We start from the raw sequence: 15,901 nt of genomic DNA, 5'->3' as shown, positions 1-15,901 counted from the left end.
CGGCAGGATTGGGAGCTTTTTACTTCTCTATCTTTACGACCTCGACTACTGCGAACCCGAGATAGCAAACGGGGATGATACAAGGACAGCTTAGACAAGTAATTTTGCTTTTAATTGCTTTCCGTCTCCCGTGAGGCTCGTTGCTTAAGCGCTAAAAACTGTTGTTGTTTTCTTCCTAATAATCTTTGATTATATGAAGGTCAGCATTTTTGCTTGTTTTTTTTTTGGGGGGGGGGGGGCATTGAGTGTCTTATGGGAGAATTGATAACAGGTGAAGTTAAAAAAAATGTATTATCGCCCTTTTTAGACGAATACAACGGCTATTTGGCTCTCCATTCTAATTTATTGGCCTTTGAATTGTGTTTTTTTATTTTTTTATCCCCTTGCAGCTTAGTTCTCATTTCCCCAGCTTGTATCAATAGTGTCATTATGAGGGGTTTTTATCTGGCTAATTAAGGCTTCATCTTTTGGGGCGATCTCTCTGAGGACGCGGATTAAGCCTTTTCTATCTCGACTCAGGCCCGATTGGCTATGTCGACTGTGGTGATAGGGTTGCCGTTGTTATGTATCGGTTCAATTCAACTACCGTATTTTCACCACTATAAGGCGCACTTAAAAGTCTTAAATTTCCTCCAAAATAGACAGTGCGCAATATAATACAGTGCGCCTTATATATGGAAAAAAAACGGAAAACCAAAAACGAAAAAAACACCACTGTTGGATATTATAAAAACACAAAAGCCTGAACTGAAACAATACTGTTAAATATGCAGAAGCCATCTTGGTTTACAAAATCTTCCATCATATAGCTCCTCCCCCACTGTAAGATTTTATACAAAAAAATCCAAAAGCTCACCTGGAAGTCAATAGCAATTACCGTATTTTCACCACTATAAGGCGCACTTAAACGTCTTACATTTTCTCCAAAATTGACAGTGCGCTTTATAATACAGTGCGCCTTATATATGGAAAAAACAGAAAATGAAAAACAACTACTGTCGGATATACACAAACACCTGAACTGAAACAATACTGTGAAATATGCAGACGCCATCTTAGTTTACAACATCTTCCATCATATAGCTCCTCCCCCACTGCAAGATTTCATACAAAAAAATCCAAAATATCAACAATGGCTGGCTCTAGAGGTGACTGTGTTGTAGTGAGTGCTTTATACCTGGAAGTCAATAGCAATTACCGTATTTTCTTCACTATAAGGCGCACTTAAAAGTCTTCAATTTTCCCCAAAATAGACAGTGCGCCTTATAATACAGTGTGCCTTATATATGGAAAAAGTCTCATTCATTGGGGGTGCGCCTTATAATACAGTGCACCTTATAGTCGTGAAAATACGGTACTCCCGAGGATCTTAATGTGGCATACGGCAAGCTCGGGCAATTTAGAGAACCCATTACACTCACATCAGGAGCAATCACTTGATGTGGAATGAAAGCAATACCATATGTCACCTTCATGTTCCACACCCGCGTTATGGTGGGATTATTTCCCGGGATTGGATGGGTTTGGGGTTTTATAACCCACCTGATCCCTCCACACCTGGCGTTAAGTACCGCAACCACCCGGCAAATCTCCCAAATACTAAAAAGAACTTTGCACTTCCGCCAAGGTCAAAAACAGTGTTTCATTTTCTTGTTTTTGATCGCCACCCCGGTTTTTTTTTATTCCAGTTTGAGAAGGTCCGGGTGGCTTTTGCAGAGGTCGTACACAGAAGCAATCAGTTTTTCATCTAGTTGTGCTCGTTAAAGTTTGAATTACACGCGACCGAAGTCTCAAGACGTGGCGAAACTCGCAACTCATTTTTTAAAATAAAACAAATATAGTGTTCCTATATTAAATATCTGTTAAATGAAAAAAATCCTGTAAAAACGTTGTTATGCGCCATACAGAATTTGAAATGATAAAAAAACACAAAATACAGAAAAACATAAGTTGCCAGGTATGCCACTATGTAGTAGACCAGGCATGGGCAAACTGCGGCCCGAGGGCCACATATGGCCCCGCTAGGCTTTTTAATCTGGCCCGCCGATGTTGTCCAGATATATTTTTTCCCCAAGATGGCGCCGTCACGCGGAATTCAGTAGCAGTAGCTCTGTCCACTCTTATTTGTTTTTCGTGTTTTACAGCCCCTCCATCTTTTTAATTAAATGACATTTTAATATTTCTTAATACATTCCTTTTTACTATACTCTGTACTTTATACTTTTTACTTTAATAATGAGTGATGAGTATATTAACACTTTAGTCCTTTTTTTCTGTTTATGTTTCATATGTACTCTTAACGGATGCACTTTTTTATATGTATCGTATCTTCTGCTGACCCCGCCCATCTATCAAGTTTGCCCACCCCTGTATTAGACCGTCAATAGCACTCAGTAATTTAATATTACCATCATTATCAACTCATTTCCTGCCATTGACATTACATCTAAAACCAATCCATTACTATCCCTCCTTCCCAATTAAATTGGACATCTGCCACTTACAATGGAAGTCAATGAGTAAACAACATCAACAATATTAAGCTGTATTTTTAACTCCCTGACATACTTAAACAAAACCACCACCAAGTCAACAACACCCCTTTTATTACACCCTCCCAAAAAACTTAATTCATAATCAACATTTCAGCAGCCCACCCATCCATCCCCCTTCCTCCCAACTCATTTCTAAACTACCTTCCCCCCCCCCCCCCCCCCATTAAAGTCAGGGTCATCCATTTCACGTCCTTTCCCAACTCATATTTCACAACGTATGCATTTTAAATCCCTTGTTATTCCAATCCCGTTCCCCGTACGTGCCTACAACGACATTCATTAAAGCATCCGTCCGGCACACGGAGGGGTGACGAAACCGTGAAAGTGACCCCGCCCCTTATATTTAAATAGAACCTTCCCCTTATTCTCTTCGCACTGCGGTTTGGAGAAGAAAAAAAAGACATTTTGTTGTGTCATTGCAAGAGAAGACAATCTATCAGAACGCTTCAACGGGCTTATACGCTCTTCTTAAACGTCCCCCCGGCGCTTGGAAAACTGCTTTTTGTTCACGAGCCCCCCCCGTTACTATCGAAAGAGATAAATTATGAAGCAGCAAATTGAAATGACTTTGGTTTGGCACTTTGATGCAATGCTTCGCCTTTTAAGCTCGTAAATCAAGATGTGTTTGGGAGAAAATACTCATTTTCTTGATGGGCTTAGTCATTTATTTATATATATTTATATATTTTTTTTTTGGTAGTACCTTTATTTGTCCTTGGCTGTGTTTGAAGGTAAAGTCTCCCAGGTGCTGGTTTTTATATCCTTCATGGATTGTCCTCAAAAGGTAAAGTCTGTGGAAGACATTGTTGTGTTTAGCTCAAGGTGAAAGAGAGACATTTTTTGTGGTGCTTGTTTTTGGTCAAAATGGCCGACTTGGGTGGACATGGATGGTTCGATTGCTGTTTTAAGTTGTGGAATGGCAGCTTGGATGGGAAGTGTGTCCTGGAAAATGTATGAAAGAAAAAAAATATCTAGTTAAATACATTTTAGCAAGGAGAGATGGTATTGTAGCAGTATGTTTTTATACCTGGCAACCCAGGTGTATTGCTACCCTTATTAATGATTGGAATTCACCTTATTAAGCAGTTAAAAAAACAATGGACATATATTTACTCATATAGAGCGCATTTAGGTCTAACATTTTCTCCAAAGTGGACATTAGTATGCATTAAATTCAAGATTTTGTAGATGTCGCTGTTTGACGTTGACAGTTTGATTTTCTGGGTACATTGCTTGCTGACGCGCTATATAACTTTATTACTAAGCGATTAAAAATATATATTTACGCACATAGGGCGCACTTAGGTCTAAAATTTTCTCCAAAGTGGACATTAGTATGCACTAAATTCAAGACGCTGACAGTACTGGGTACATTGCTTGCTGACACGCTGTATTCATATGGTGAAAAAGCGTGACAATAATAGCAGTCGATTATGACTTTTTCGTCTGCTACTAGTGAAATGGGCAAAACGAGATCGGTTTTACAAAAAAACTGACTTAAAAACTTTTGTACAAAAGCGTACACAATTTGAAATGATCAAAAAACGTAAAGAATACGGGGAAAAACTATTAAATGTACCAGGTATGTGTTTTAGTTGACATACTAGATGTCCAATCAATGCAAATTGGTAGTCATATAAGTCTATTTGTTAGATGTTTTTTATACTTTTACAACTCCCAATTTATTGTGGTGACTCAATGGTCTCATTACAAATAAGTTAGTTTAGTGTATGCTCACTTTTGGCTGAAATTTAAACCATTTCAGCATTGGAGGACAATTTTGTAGTTCTCTTCCCTCGAAAATTGATTCCTTAAATCTTCCTGTATTTCCCAGTTTTGCTAAAATAAGTTGTAATTTTATACCTTAGAACAAAAAACATGCATGTTTATTTTTGTCAAAAGCAAAATAGTTTAAAAAAATGTTTGGTTGAGAGACGATGTTAAATATTTTACACTAAAACAATTTTAACCAGAACACAACTTACTTTTATTGATAAAAAACCACTCCACTGTTTGACCATTCTTGATTTTTTTTCTAGATTATCTTACGTTACTCCATTTTGTTTTGTTTTTTTAATTTTTGTTAAAATCAAGACAGTCAAAAAAAACATTTGGTTGTGAGATAATGTTCAATTATTTACACTAAAACAACTTTAACCAGAACACAACTTGCTTTTATTGATAAAAAAAAACACTCCACTGTTTGACCATTCTTGATTTTTTTTCTAGATTATCTTACATTACTCCGTTTGTTTTTTTTATTTTTTATTTTTGTCAAAAGCAAAATAGTGTAAAAAAAATGTTTGATTGAGAGATAATGTTTAATATTTCCCACCAAAACAACTTTAATCAGAATACAACATCCTTTTATTGATAAAAAACCACTCCACTGTTTGACCATTCTTGTTTTTTTTCTAGATTCTCTTACGTTACTACGTTTGGTTTTTTTTTTTTTATTTTTGTCAAAATCAAGACAGTCAAAAAAAACATTTGGTTGTGAGATAATGTTCAATTATTTACACTAAAACAACTTTAACCAGAACACAACTTGCTATTATTGATAAAAAAAAACCACTCCACTGTTTGACCATTCTCGATTTTTTTTCTAGATTCTCTTACATTACTCCGTTTTTTTAATTTTTGTCAAAAGCAACATAGTTAAAACAAATGTTTGTTTGAGAGATCATGTTAAATATTTCCCACCAAAAAAACTTTAACCAGAACACAACTTGCTTTTATTGATAAAAACCCACTCCACTGTTTGACCATTCTTGATTTTTTTTCTAGATTATCTTACGTTACTCCATTTTGTTTTGTTTTTTTAATTTTTGTCAAAACCAAGGGAGTTAAAAAAATGTTTTTTTGAGAGCTAATATTCAATCAATATTATAAACAAGAACAACTTTAACCAGAACACAACTTGCTATTATTGATAAAAAAAACCACTCCACTGTTTGACCATTCTCAGTTTTTGTTCTAGATTCTTTTCTTCCATTACTCCACTTATTTTCTTTTTTTTTTTCATTTGACCAAAATGACTCCAATCTCCCCTTGCAATGAATAGTATATGCTCTGAGTTAACCCTGTTGTGATGAGAAAGCAAGCTTGCGATTACTCTAGCTAGCGTGCCCTGTAGCTTCCTCCCACTGACCTAATGCATGCAGATTAACTTAATTGGATCCAGTAAATGGCCAGTAGGTGCGAATGGTTATCTATCTCCATCCCCGAAACATATTAGCGAGCCATTCCAGCTTTTTTGCCTTCAGAAACACCCAAAAAATCCGCCAAAAAAGACCCATCTTGTGTCCATTGCGTCTTTGTTTTTGTACGTTTACAAAATACGCAAGACTCGGACTGTTGATGAAAATTTTACGGCGTTTTTTTTTCGCTCGAAGCGCAATTGGCGAGACCTTTCTATGAACTCATTTACAGCTCATTTTCTACGGCCTCCCTTCGAGGCGCGGTAAAGGACATTTTTCTTTGCCAGACTCTCGTGTCACTCACAATTAAAATCAAGATGGCTCTCCGCCACCCGGTCGGTATTCTGCAAACCATCAGCCTTTATAGCGGAAAGGAGATGTTAATTATTTATGAATCTAAGAAGCCATGTTAGCATGTTCACTGCCTTCCATTGAGGAGTCACTTTAGCTGTAAAAGAGACAGCCCACAGACATATGCTCACTGGGCAAAGTATTACATATTCCACCCCGACAAAGTGAAATGGCACAAATGCAAACAGCTACGAGGCGAATGTGTTTAGGTTAAGTTAGCTTAGTTTAGTTTAGGTTAGTTTTCTTTAGGTTAGTTTACTTTAGGTAAGTTTACTTTAGGTAAGTTTACTTTAGGTAAGTTTACTTTAGGTAAGTTTACTTTAGGTAAGTTTACTTTAGGTAAGTTTAATTTAGCTTAGTTTACTTTAGGTTAGTTTACTTTAGGTTAGTTTAGGTTAGTATGTTAGTTTAGGTTAGTTTACTTTAGGTTAGTTTATTTTAGGTTAGTTTACTTTAGGTAAGTTTACTTTAGGTAAGTTTACTTTAGGTAAGTTTACTTTAGGTTAGTTTACTTTAGGTAAGTTTACTTTAGGTAAGTTTACTTTAGGTAAGTTTACTTTAGGTAAGTTTACTTTAGGTAAGTTTACTTTAGGTAAGTTCACTTTAGGTAAGTTTACTTTAGGTAAGTTTACTTTAGGTAAGTTTACTTTAGGTAAGTTTATCTTAGGTTAGTTTACTTTAGGTTAGTTTAAGTTAGGTAAAGTTAGTTAAGGTTAATTTAGGTTAGGTAAAGTTAGTTAAGGTTAGTTTAGTTTTTAGTTTGTTAGTTTAGTTTTTAGTTTAAGATAGTTTAATTTTTAGGTTAGTTAGTTTTAGTTTAGATAAGCTTAGGTTAGTCTTTAGTTTAGGTTAGTTTCGTTTTTAGGTTAGTTTAGTTTTTAGTTTAGGTTAGTTTAATTAACCTAGTTTAGGTTAGTTTAGTTTTTAGTTAGTTTAGTTTTTAGTTAGTTTAGTTTTTAATTTGTTTAGTTTTTAGTTTGTTTAGTTTTTAGTTTGGATTAGTTTAATTTTTAGGTTAGTTAGTTTTTAGTTTAGTAAGCTTAGTTTAGTTTTTAGATTAGGTTAGTTTTTAGTTTAGTTTAGAGTTTACTTTGAATTTCTGTATTCACTTTTTTAAACCTAGAAAATGTGATTTTAAAAAGGTTACCTTCGATTTTATTAACTCAAAGCTACCTTGCTAGTTCCTAAAAGGCATGCGATTAGAGTGGCCAGCACCTGCACAGGATGCCAAACCTGTCGAGAGGTGAAGTTGAGGCCAGCATCCCGACTAGCACAGTGGCGCTGGTTGTTTTCAGAACAACAGCTGGCCGCTGTTGGAATTCTGCACCTTGTAGCACCAACCGGCTTCTTGGCCCGGATTAGGGCTTTGGCGTCCATCTGTCGGGCATCAGCTTACATTTAAGCCCCGCCATTTCACAGACCTGCCCGCAGTCGGCCGTCCCACCAGGCAGCCGACTTTAGCGCCCCAATTATGCAGGGGTCATTGTTATTTTTCACACTTGAAATTCAGCTAGGCAAGCAATATTAGAGGTGGCTTTTCAAAGTGAACCCGATATTGAGAATGTGGCCTCTAGTCTTCAACAAAATGTCCATTTACTCAACATTTAATGCAATTTATTCAAATACTCAGATTTTAATCATTGGAAGAGAAACGAAAGATGAAGTTTTTGTAGAAAAAACATTTTAAGGTACAAGTTTGTAAATGTTATTCTGACTTTGACTTTTGTTTGACCTTTTTAAATTATATTTTTCAGTTTTTTTTTCAAACTGTCCTCTAAAAAAAAGTAGTAAAATAAACTTTAAATTTTTTATTTTTATTTTTAAGCCATAAATTTGACCCAAATCCAGAACTAACTAGTCCTCCAAATTAAAATAACTAAACATGATATATTAAACAACTTTTAAAAATGAAGGTAAAACAAACAATTGCGTATTTATAATTTCTTTCAGTTTTTTTCAGACTCTCCCCTAAAAAAGTAGTAAAAAAAAAAAACTTTAAAAAATATATCTTTATTTTTAAGGCATAAATTTGGTCCTCCCAATTAAAAATAATTAACCATGATAAATTAATAGCGGATATTACAAGAACTACAATTTTTTAAAGAAAATTCATATTTTTTTTTATACAATGCAGCTTTCTTCCCCGGGCCGTACCAAACCACCAGACGGACCGGATACGGCCCGCGGGCCGTATGTTTGACACCCCCGCGCTAGAAAATAGCTGAATTGGAGTGTACGTTGGACAATGTCCCGTGAGGCTATATACTCAATGTAGGGTGTCTAAATAAATAATTACGTAAACATAGGTGAGTCCATTCAAGCAAAGCCTTGAAGCTGATTCAGCGTTTTGGCAAAGGAACGAGCTTTAGAGGCTTTTAACGCTTTGTCCTGCAACACGAAGCGTCAGCATCATGGCGGGGGATTTTCCCAGAAGCTTACAGGTATTTACAATGGCGTCGAGAGGCGCTCATGGGCTAATGTGTTGTGTCAGGTAGACTAAAGCTTAGGCCACTGGAGGAGCCCACATACAATTAGAGATTTGCAAAAAACAAAATTACAGGCGGAAATAATCTTTTTGGTGTTGTTGGGTGTCATGTTTATTTTCACTACTCAAAATCAGATTGAGTGGTTAGCATGTTGGCCTCACAGTTCTGGGGTCGTGGGTTCAAATCCAGGTCAGTCGAGCCGTATGGGGTTTGCATGTTCGCTCTGGGCTTGTGTGGGTTTTCTTCGGGTACTCTGGTTTTTGTTTAACTTGATGGCCGCCATTGTTGTGGCATTGGCAGACTATCCCAGTGAAAATGGGATAATTAAATTGGAAAGAATGGAGTCCTGGGTTCAAATCCAGGTCAGTACACCGTTGTGGAGTTTGCATGTTCTTCCCCGGGCCTGTGTGGGTTTTCCCTGGGTAATCTGGTTTCTGTTAACTTGACGGCTGCCATTTTTAGCAAATTGGCAGTCCATCCCAGTCAAAACGGGATAATTAAATTGGAAAGAGTGGGGTCCTGGGTTCAAATCCAGGTTGGTACACCTGTGTGGAGTTTGCATGTTCTTCCGGGGCCTGCGTGGGTTTTCTCTGGGTACTCCGGTTTGTGTTAAATTGACGGCCGCCATTGGTGGGGCTTTGTCAGTCCATCCCAGTCAAAATAGGGTAATTAAATTGAAAAGAACGGGGTCCTGGGTTCAAATCTAAGTTGGTACACCTGTGTGGAGTTTGTTTGCTCTGGGCTTGCGTGGGTTTTCTCTAGGTACTCTGGTTTCCTCCCACATTCTAAAAACATGCATGCTAGGCTGAGCAAAAATGGGTCAAAACCAATGTTCCCTATAAGCAATTGCACACTAATCTCGTCTTCTCTGCACAGCAGCAATCATGGCGCGTAGTAAATAAAATCCAAACTTTTTTTTACCCTTTTCCTCATGATGGCGCTGTTTATGCCACAACCAGTGGCAGTAACTCTGTCCACTCTTATGTTTTTTGTGTTTTACTGCATGTTTTACATGAAAAATTAGAGGGAACATTGACATACACCTGTTTATACTGGTGAACCCATGGCGAGCAATGATGATGTCACTCACACTGGTACTCAGGGACGTTGTCTTTTTGCCCAGAACAACAAAAAATTAGAGGAAAACATTGGTCAGGACCTGCTAAGATTTGATAAAAATCATCTCATATCCAGTAAACCTGCTAGCAAACCTGTTCTTAAATGAGCTGCAGAGACTTGAGCAAAAACATAATTGTCTGACTAATTATTCTCCGGTAATCACTGATGTGATTTTAAGTGGTCTTGGACCAGTGGGCCTTCTTCACTAGTTTGAGTACCGTTGTCTTCCTTGTTCTTCAACTATATCTTTTCCTTTGAGAACACAACCCTTCTTTCCTTCACCTTAATTAATAGTATCCATCTTGAAGTGTTGATTAGAACAGAGAAGTTCATTCTTTGGAAGTATACTCCTGCTAAGGAGAGATAGCAATAAATTATGGTATTAAAGAAGGGGTAGGAACGGGTGGTTTGGTAGTTGCACCGTCAGTTTTTTGACGGATTCCCATTTTTTTATCTGATGACCAATCATGTGGAGGATAACGTTCAGTTGACGGGGGGATTAGGATGGGATCACTGGACTTGTACACTTTGGATGTCAGTGGAAATCGAGTTAGCCGTACTAGCGTCTGATTGGCTATTGTCCAATATGCGAAAAATATATGAGAGAAGCTGAAAAATGATAAAAATAATAATAATCGGACATAGGCTTTGTTATCATACCAAAAAACTGTGTATAAAGAAATTGGTAGAAGAGCATAGTGCCACTGCACCCGTGTGTGCCGCCATTTTGGCTCAAAAGATGTTATTTTTATAAAAAAATTAAACTATTTTAGTTAAATACAAGAGTATTTTTTAAATTTTTTTAATTAGAAAAATGGTATGGGCTTTAATAAAAACAGATTAATTCCTTTTCTGAGTGACTTATCCTCACATGGGTCGCAAAGGGGTGCCGTAGGTTATCCCAACCAACTATTGGGGACACTGAATTGGAAGCTACCCAATCACAGGGCACCAAAAGACAAACAGTCAATCACACACAAGACCAGGGTCAATTTAGCATCCAATTAGCTTAGCATGCTAGTTTTAGGGATGTGGGAGGAAAGTGGACTACCCAGAGAAAACCCACACAGTGAGGACTGACTCCCCAATCCTAAAATCGCTAGTTACTCGTCCATTGATAATCTTTGTTACAAAGTAGATCTTGCGGAAAGACAGCTTTGGACTGTGTTCGGTTTTTGCCCTGATTTATGTTTGTAAGGCACTGTAGATCTCTTAGTTATTTTACTATACTTTAATTTCTAGTTTTTAGTTATGAAAGCACAGGTTTCGAAGTGCTGAATCATCTTTTTACGGCCAGAGAAAGTAAATTATTAGTGCCAACTTTCTGTTTTACGATCAAATTTAAATGAAAATTAAAGATGTGTGTTTCCCCTTTAAAAATCTTTAATTTCAGAATATTTGTACTAATTTGAATGTGTAAAAATAATCTTTCGATCAGCACAATAGGGAAATTTGTCATTTCATTTGTTGATTAATTTTAGCAGTATAACTGCGACAAAAGTTTGACGCCCTTGTATTAGAGGGAGGGGCTACAAGTACAATATTGTGTGTAGACTAGATTTGTATTTGAAGTTTTTCGATTTTGCTGTTAGCAAATACTTTGTTATTGACTGAATTGGAGCCCAATAGTCTACAAGCTTGGCAGATGGCATTTGATCGTCATAAAATAGATTTTTCTTCCCTTGTAGATTGTTGTATTAATGTTTTTTTTGTCTATTCTTGCATTGTGTTTTGAGACTTCAATGTGACGAGATACTTTCAAATGAAGTTTTTGAAGTATAGAAAATCCCTTTCAAAAATTGACCATGAAATTCAATGACAGAAGTCAATAAAATCCTTCACATGATTTAATAAATTCATAATTAATGTTATGGCAAGTGACCTTTTTTGTTAATCAAAAAATAATATTTTTTATCTGGAATATGTAGACCAGACTGAAATACGTGGACAGACGGATTTAATCATAAATTTATTATCATTACTACTTATAATAAATTCATAAATTTCACCTAACATGATTAAAAACAGAAATCCACTTTTGTTCAGGCCCCTAATACCACTTAAAAACCAGTTTTTTAATTATTTCTCTGCAATTTGATCTCAACTTCCTTCAAACACAAGTGGTGGTAATTAAATAAAGATGAATTAACATACATGAAACTATTAAATAGCCCTTTTTCTGGTTTCAAAATGTTTTATTTGCATAATTGAGGCTGCAAAAAAAAACCCAAAAACATCGCATTTCATTTACCGCCACCAATTTTATTCTACTTCTATTTTACCCACTTTAAATTCCTCTTTCAAATCGGCAAACGACAGGGGTGCGACAAACCCTGGTGGTGCTCAGCGGGAATTCGATTTCTGGCTGAAAAAAAATGTTAATCCTGCTTGCAGCTGCACCCCCGTCCCTAGTTATTAGGATAATAGCAGTCCCTGATTGATCACCCGTGAGCAATGCCCTGAAAATGGCGCCTTGAAGGAAAACAGCAGCAATAACTGGAGATCTAAGTCTGCATAGGCAAACTACGGCCCGCGGGCCATTTCTGGCCCGTTAGGCGTTTGAATCCGGCCCGCCGACATTGTCCAAATAATGTTTTTTCCCCAAGATGGCGCCATCACGCGGAAGCCAGTGGCAGTAGCTGTGTCCACTCTTATTTGTTTTTAGTGTTTTACAGCCCTTCTATCTTTTTTTAAATGACATTTTAATATTTCTTAATACATTCCTTTTTACTTGACTTTGTACTTTATACTTTTTTACTTTAATGATGAGTATGTTAATACTTTAGTCCTTTTCTTCTGTTTATGTTTCATATGTACTGTTAACGGATGTACTTTTTTATTTGTATCATATCTTGTTTTTCGTGTTTTATAGCCATTCTATGTTTTTAAAAATGACATTTTAATATTTCTTAATACATTCCTTTTTACTTGACTTTGTACTTTAGACTTTTTACTTTAATGATGAGTGATGAGTATGTTAATACTTCACTCCTTTTTTTCAGTTTATGTTTCATATGTACTGTTAACGGATGCACTTTTTTATCTGTATCATATCTTGTGCTGACCCCGCCCATCTGTCACATTTTTAAAGTCAATATGGCCCCCAGGCTGAAAAGTTAGCCCACCCCTGATCTATGTTAATCGTCAGCTTTTGTTTTTACTCCTCGAATTTCAACTCTGATGCGAACCAAGCCTTCCACGGTAAAAATAAATGATATTTTCTAAGATATTCATAGCACGATGGTCACATGAGAATAGTGTCCTTTTCAAAATGTATAGATTGGTGTACTTGAAGTCAAACTTTGTAATAAGATACTCTTATTTCTACAGTCCTTGTGTTTTTCCGCTTACTTGTCAGTCGCTATTATTGATCTTGCGGCCCTTTTGTCTTCTTGTCTCCGCCCCCTTTAGGTAACTGATAAGATGGCGGCTCGGGAAGCGATTGGGCGCAGCTTCCTGGTGACATGCTGGCAGCCCGTTCTGGTCCTGGTGTTGACCACCGTCCTATCCGCCTCCTCTACCGGCTGTCCATCCCGTTGTGAATGCAACGTCCCAGAACGCTCGGTGATGTGCTACCGCAAGAAGCTCATGACAGTCCCCGAAGGAATCCCGGCGGAAACGCGTCTCCTGGACCTCAGCAAAAACCGCATCAGAACCATCAACCCAGACGAATTTGCCAACTTTGCTAACTTAGAACACCTGGAACTTAGCGAGAACACCATCTCTACAATCGAACCCGGCGCCTTCAACAATCTCTTCGGTTTACGGACATTGGGGCTACGTAGCAACAAGCTAAAGCTAATCCAGCTAGGAGTTTTCACCGGCTTAAGTAACCTCACTGAATTGGACATCAGCGAGAATAAAATCGTCATCCTGCTGGACTATATGTTCCAGGATTTATACAACCTACGATCTTTAGAAGTGGGTGACAACGATCTGGTTTTTATCTCCCACCGAGCTTTCCACGGCTTAAGTAGCCTCGAGCATTTGAGTCTGGAAAAATGCAACCTATCCTCCGTACCTACGGAGGCCTTCACCCACCTCCACAGCTTAATCACCCTCAAACTCCGTCACCTCAACATCAACGTAATAAGGGATTACTCCTTTAAACGTCTCTTCAGACTCAAAGTCCTGGAAATTGCCAATTGGCCATATTTGGATACAATGACCCCCAATTGCTTATACGGATTAAACCTAACCTCCCTAACCATCGCCAATGCTAACCTTACCGCCATTCCATACATCGCCTTACGGCACTTAGTCTACTTACGCTTTCTCAATCTCTCCTACAACCCGATCCATACCATCGATGGGAATAAACTCCACGATCTACTACGTCTTCAAGAGTTCCACATCGTAGGAGGGCGCCTAGCTACAATCGAACCCTACTCCTTCCGAGGTTTAAACTACCTAAAGATCCTCAACGTATCCGGGAATTCCCTAACCACTCTAGAAGAGTCTGCATTCCATTCAGTGGGTAACCTAGAAACCCTTGCCCTATACGACAACCCCCTAGCTTGCGATTGCCGTATGTTATGGGTCTTCCGCCGCCGTTGGCGACTCAACTTCAACCGTCAACAACCAACTTGCTCCTCCCCAGAATTCGTCCAAGGCAAAGAGTTCAAGGACTTCCCAGACGTCCTACAACCGAACTACTTCACTTGCCGTAAATCCCGAATCAGGGATCGTAAAGCCCAACAGCAGTTTGTCGACGAAGGGGCTATCGTTCACTTCACCTGCGAAGCAGACGGCGACCCATCTCCGGTTATCGTATGGCTATCACCACAGAAGAAGTACATCACCTCCAAAACAATCGGAAGGATCTCCGTCTTACCGGATGGAACCCTGGAAGTCCGTTATGCTCAAATCCAAGACAACGGAACGTACGTTTGTATCGCTATCAACGCCGGTGGAAACGATACCTCCCTTGCACACCTCCATATCCACAGCTACTCACCTGATTGGCCGTTTCAACCCAACAAGACTTTTGCGTTTATCTCCAACCAACCAGCAGATACTGGCGCTAACGATACGCGAGCTAACGTCCCGTTTCCTTTCGATATAAAGACGTTAATCATCGCTACTACTATGGGTTTCATTTCTTTTCTCGGTGTAGTTCTTTTCTGTTTGGTGTTGCTATTTCTTTGGAGTAGAGGTAAAGGGAACACCAAGCATAACATCGAAATCGAATACGTGCCAAGGAAATCGGACGCTGGGATGAGTAGCGGTGCGGCAGATGCTCCACGGAAGTTTAACATGAAAATGATTTAAAGGAACGGATTTGGAGAGGAATATACAAAAAAAATTAGAATTGATAAACAAAGAGAAAGAGGAAGAAAAACATTGCTGATCCTGGTGAACTCACATTTGAGAACTGGAAGAAGGACGTTACAGACTTTTTAAGTGAAAGCATGTCCGACACAGAACGTCTATCTGGTTCGTGAGATGATTTTTTTATGGAAAATCGTGGTCGTCATTAAACACTTCATCTTCCTGTGGATCTAGAACGAGGAAATTACAGAAAACTGACAAAAGTTACATAAATACAAGCTGCCAGAAGGAAGGTACATGGTTTGACCATTTTTTTTATGTCAGTATTTTGGTTTATTTTAATTTATTTAAGCCCCTCCCCCTACTCTGAGGTTATGTATCCAGTTATGGAAAAGTTCTAGGCTGACATGATGCGAATTTTTTTTATGTTAGTGTTTTGTTTATTTTAAATTTATTTAAGCCCCTCCCCCTACCCTGCGGCCAATGGTTATCAAACTGAGCTCCAAGGCCCCGCCCTCCTTGTGACATCATCGGTTGCCGTGAATTCTTTATTTATTTTATTTTATATCCATTATTTTTATTTCATATCCATTATATTTATTTTATTTTATATCCATTATTTTTATTTTATTTTATATCCATTATTTTTATTTTATTTTATAACCATTATTTTTATTTTATATTTTATTTTAATTTTATTTTATCTCCATTATTTTTATTTTATATTTTAATTTTATTTTATTTTATATCCAGTTATGAAAAACATGACATGATGTGGATTTTAAGTTAAAAATCAATACATTTTAATCGGATTTGGACAAATTTGAACCATTTTTTACCTATCTCCTATTTTCATTGTTTTCTGTCAAATTTTTGATAGTTTAATCCATCAATGTGACAACTAATGATCAAAATTAAG

The 15,901-nt window shown here is 37.5% G+C and overlaps 1 protein-coding gene across 3 annotated transcripts in view; it reads left to right on the top strand.

Annotated features, from left to right (window-relative positions):
* The window catches only part of lingo1a (leucine rich repeat and Ig domain containing 1a), a 78,416-nt gene extending 62,778 nt beyond the window's left edge, over positions 1-15,638 (top strand). For all 3 annotated transcript variants that reach the window (XM_077711180.1, XM_077711179.1, XM_077711178.1), the window contains one exon: positions 13,123-15,638. In XM_077711180.1, the coding sequence (XP_077567306.1) occupies positions 13,135-14,982 (1,848 nt within the window). In that variant the 5' untranslated portion in view covers positions 13,123-13,134 and the 3' untranslated portion in view covers positions 14,983-15,638. The remainder of the gene's footprint in view (positions 1-13,122) is intronic.
* Positions 15,639-15,901: the final 263 nt, after the last annotated feature.

This window comes from Stigmatopora nigra, unplaced genomic scaffold (genome assembly GCF_051989575.1).
Source record: "Stigmatopora nigra isolate UIUO_SnigA unplaced genomic scaffold, RoL_Snig_1.1 HiC_scaffold_25, whole genome shotgun sequence".
NCBI classification, from domain to species: domain Eukaryota; kingdom Metazoa; phylum Chordata; class Actinopteri; order Syngnathiformes; family Syngnathidae; genus Stigmatopora; species Stigmatopora nigra.
Note: the sequence above shows the minus strand (reverse complement) of the source record. Positions and strands in the feature narration are given on the sequence as shown.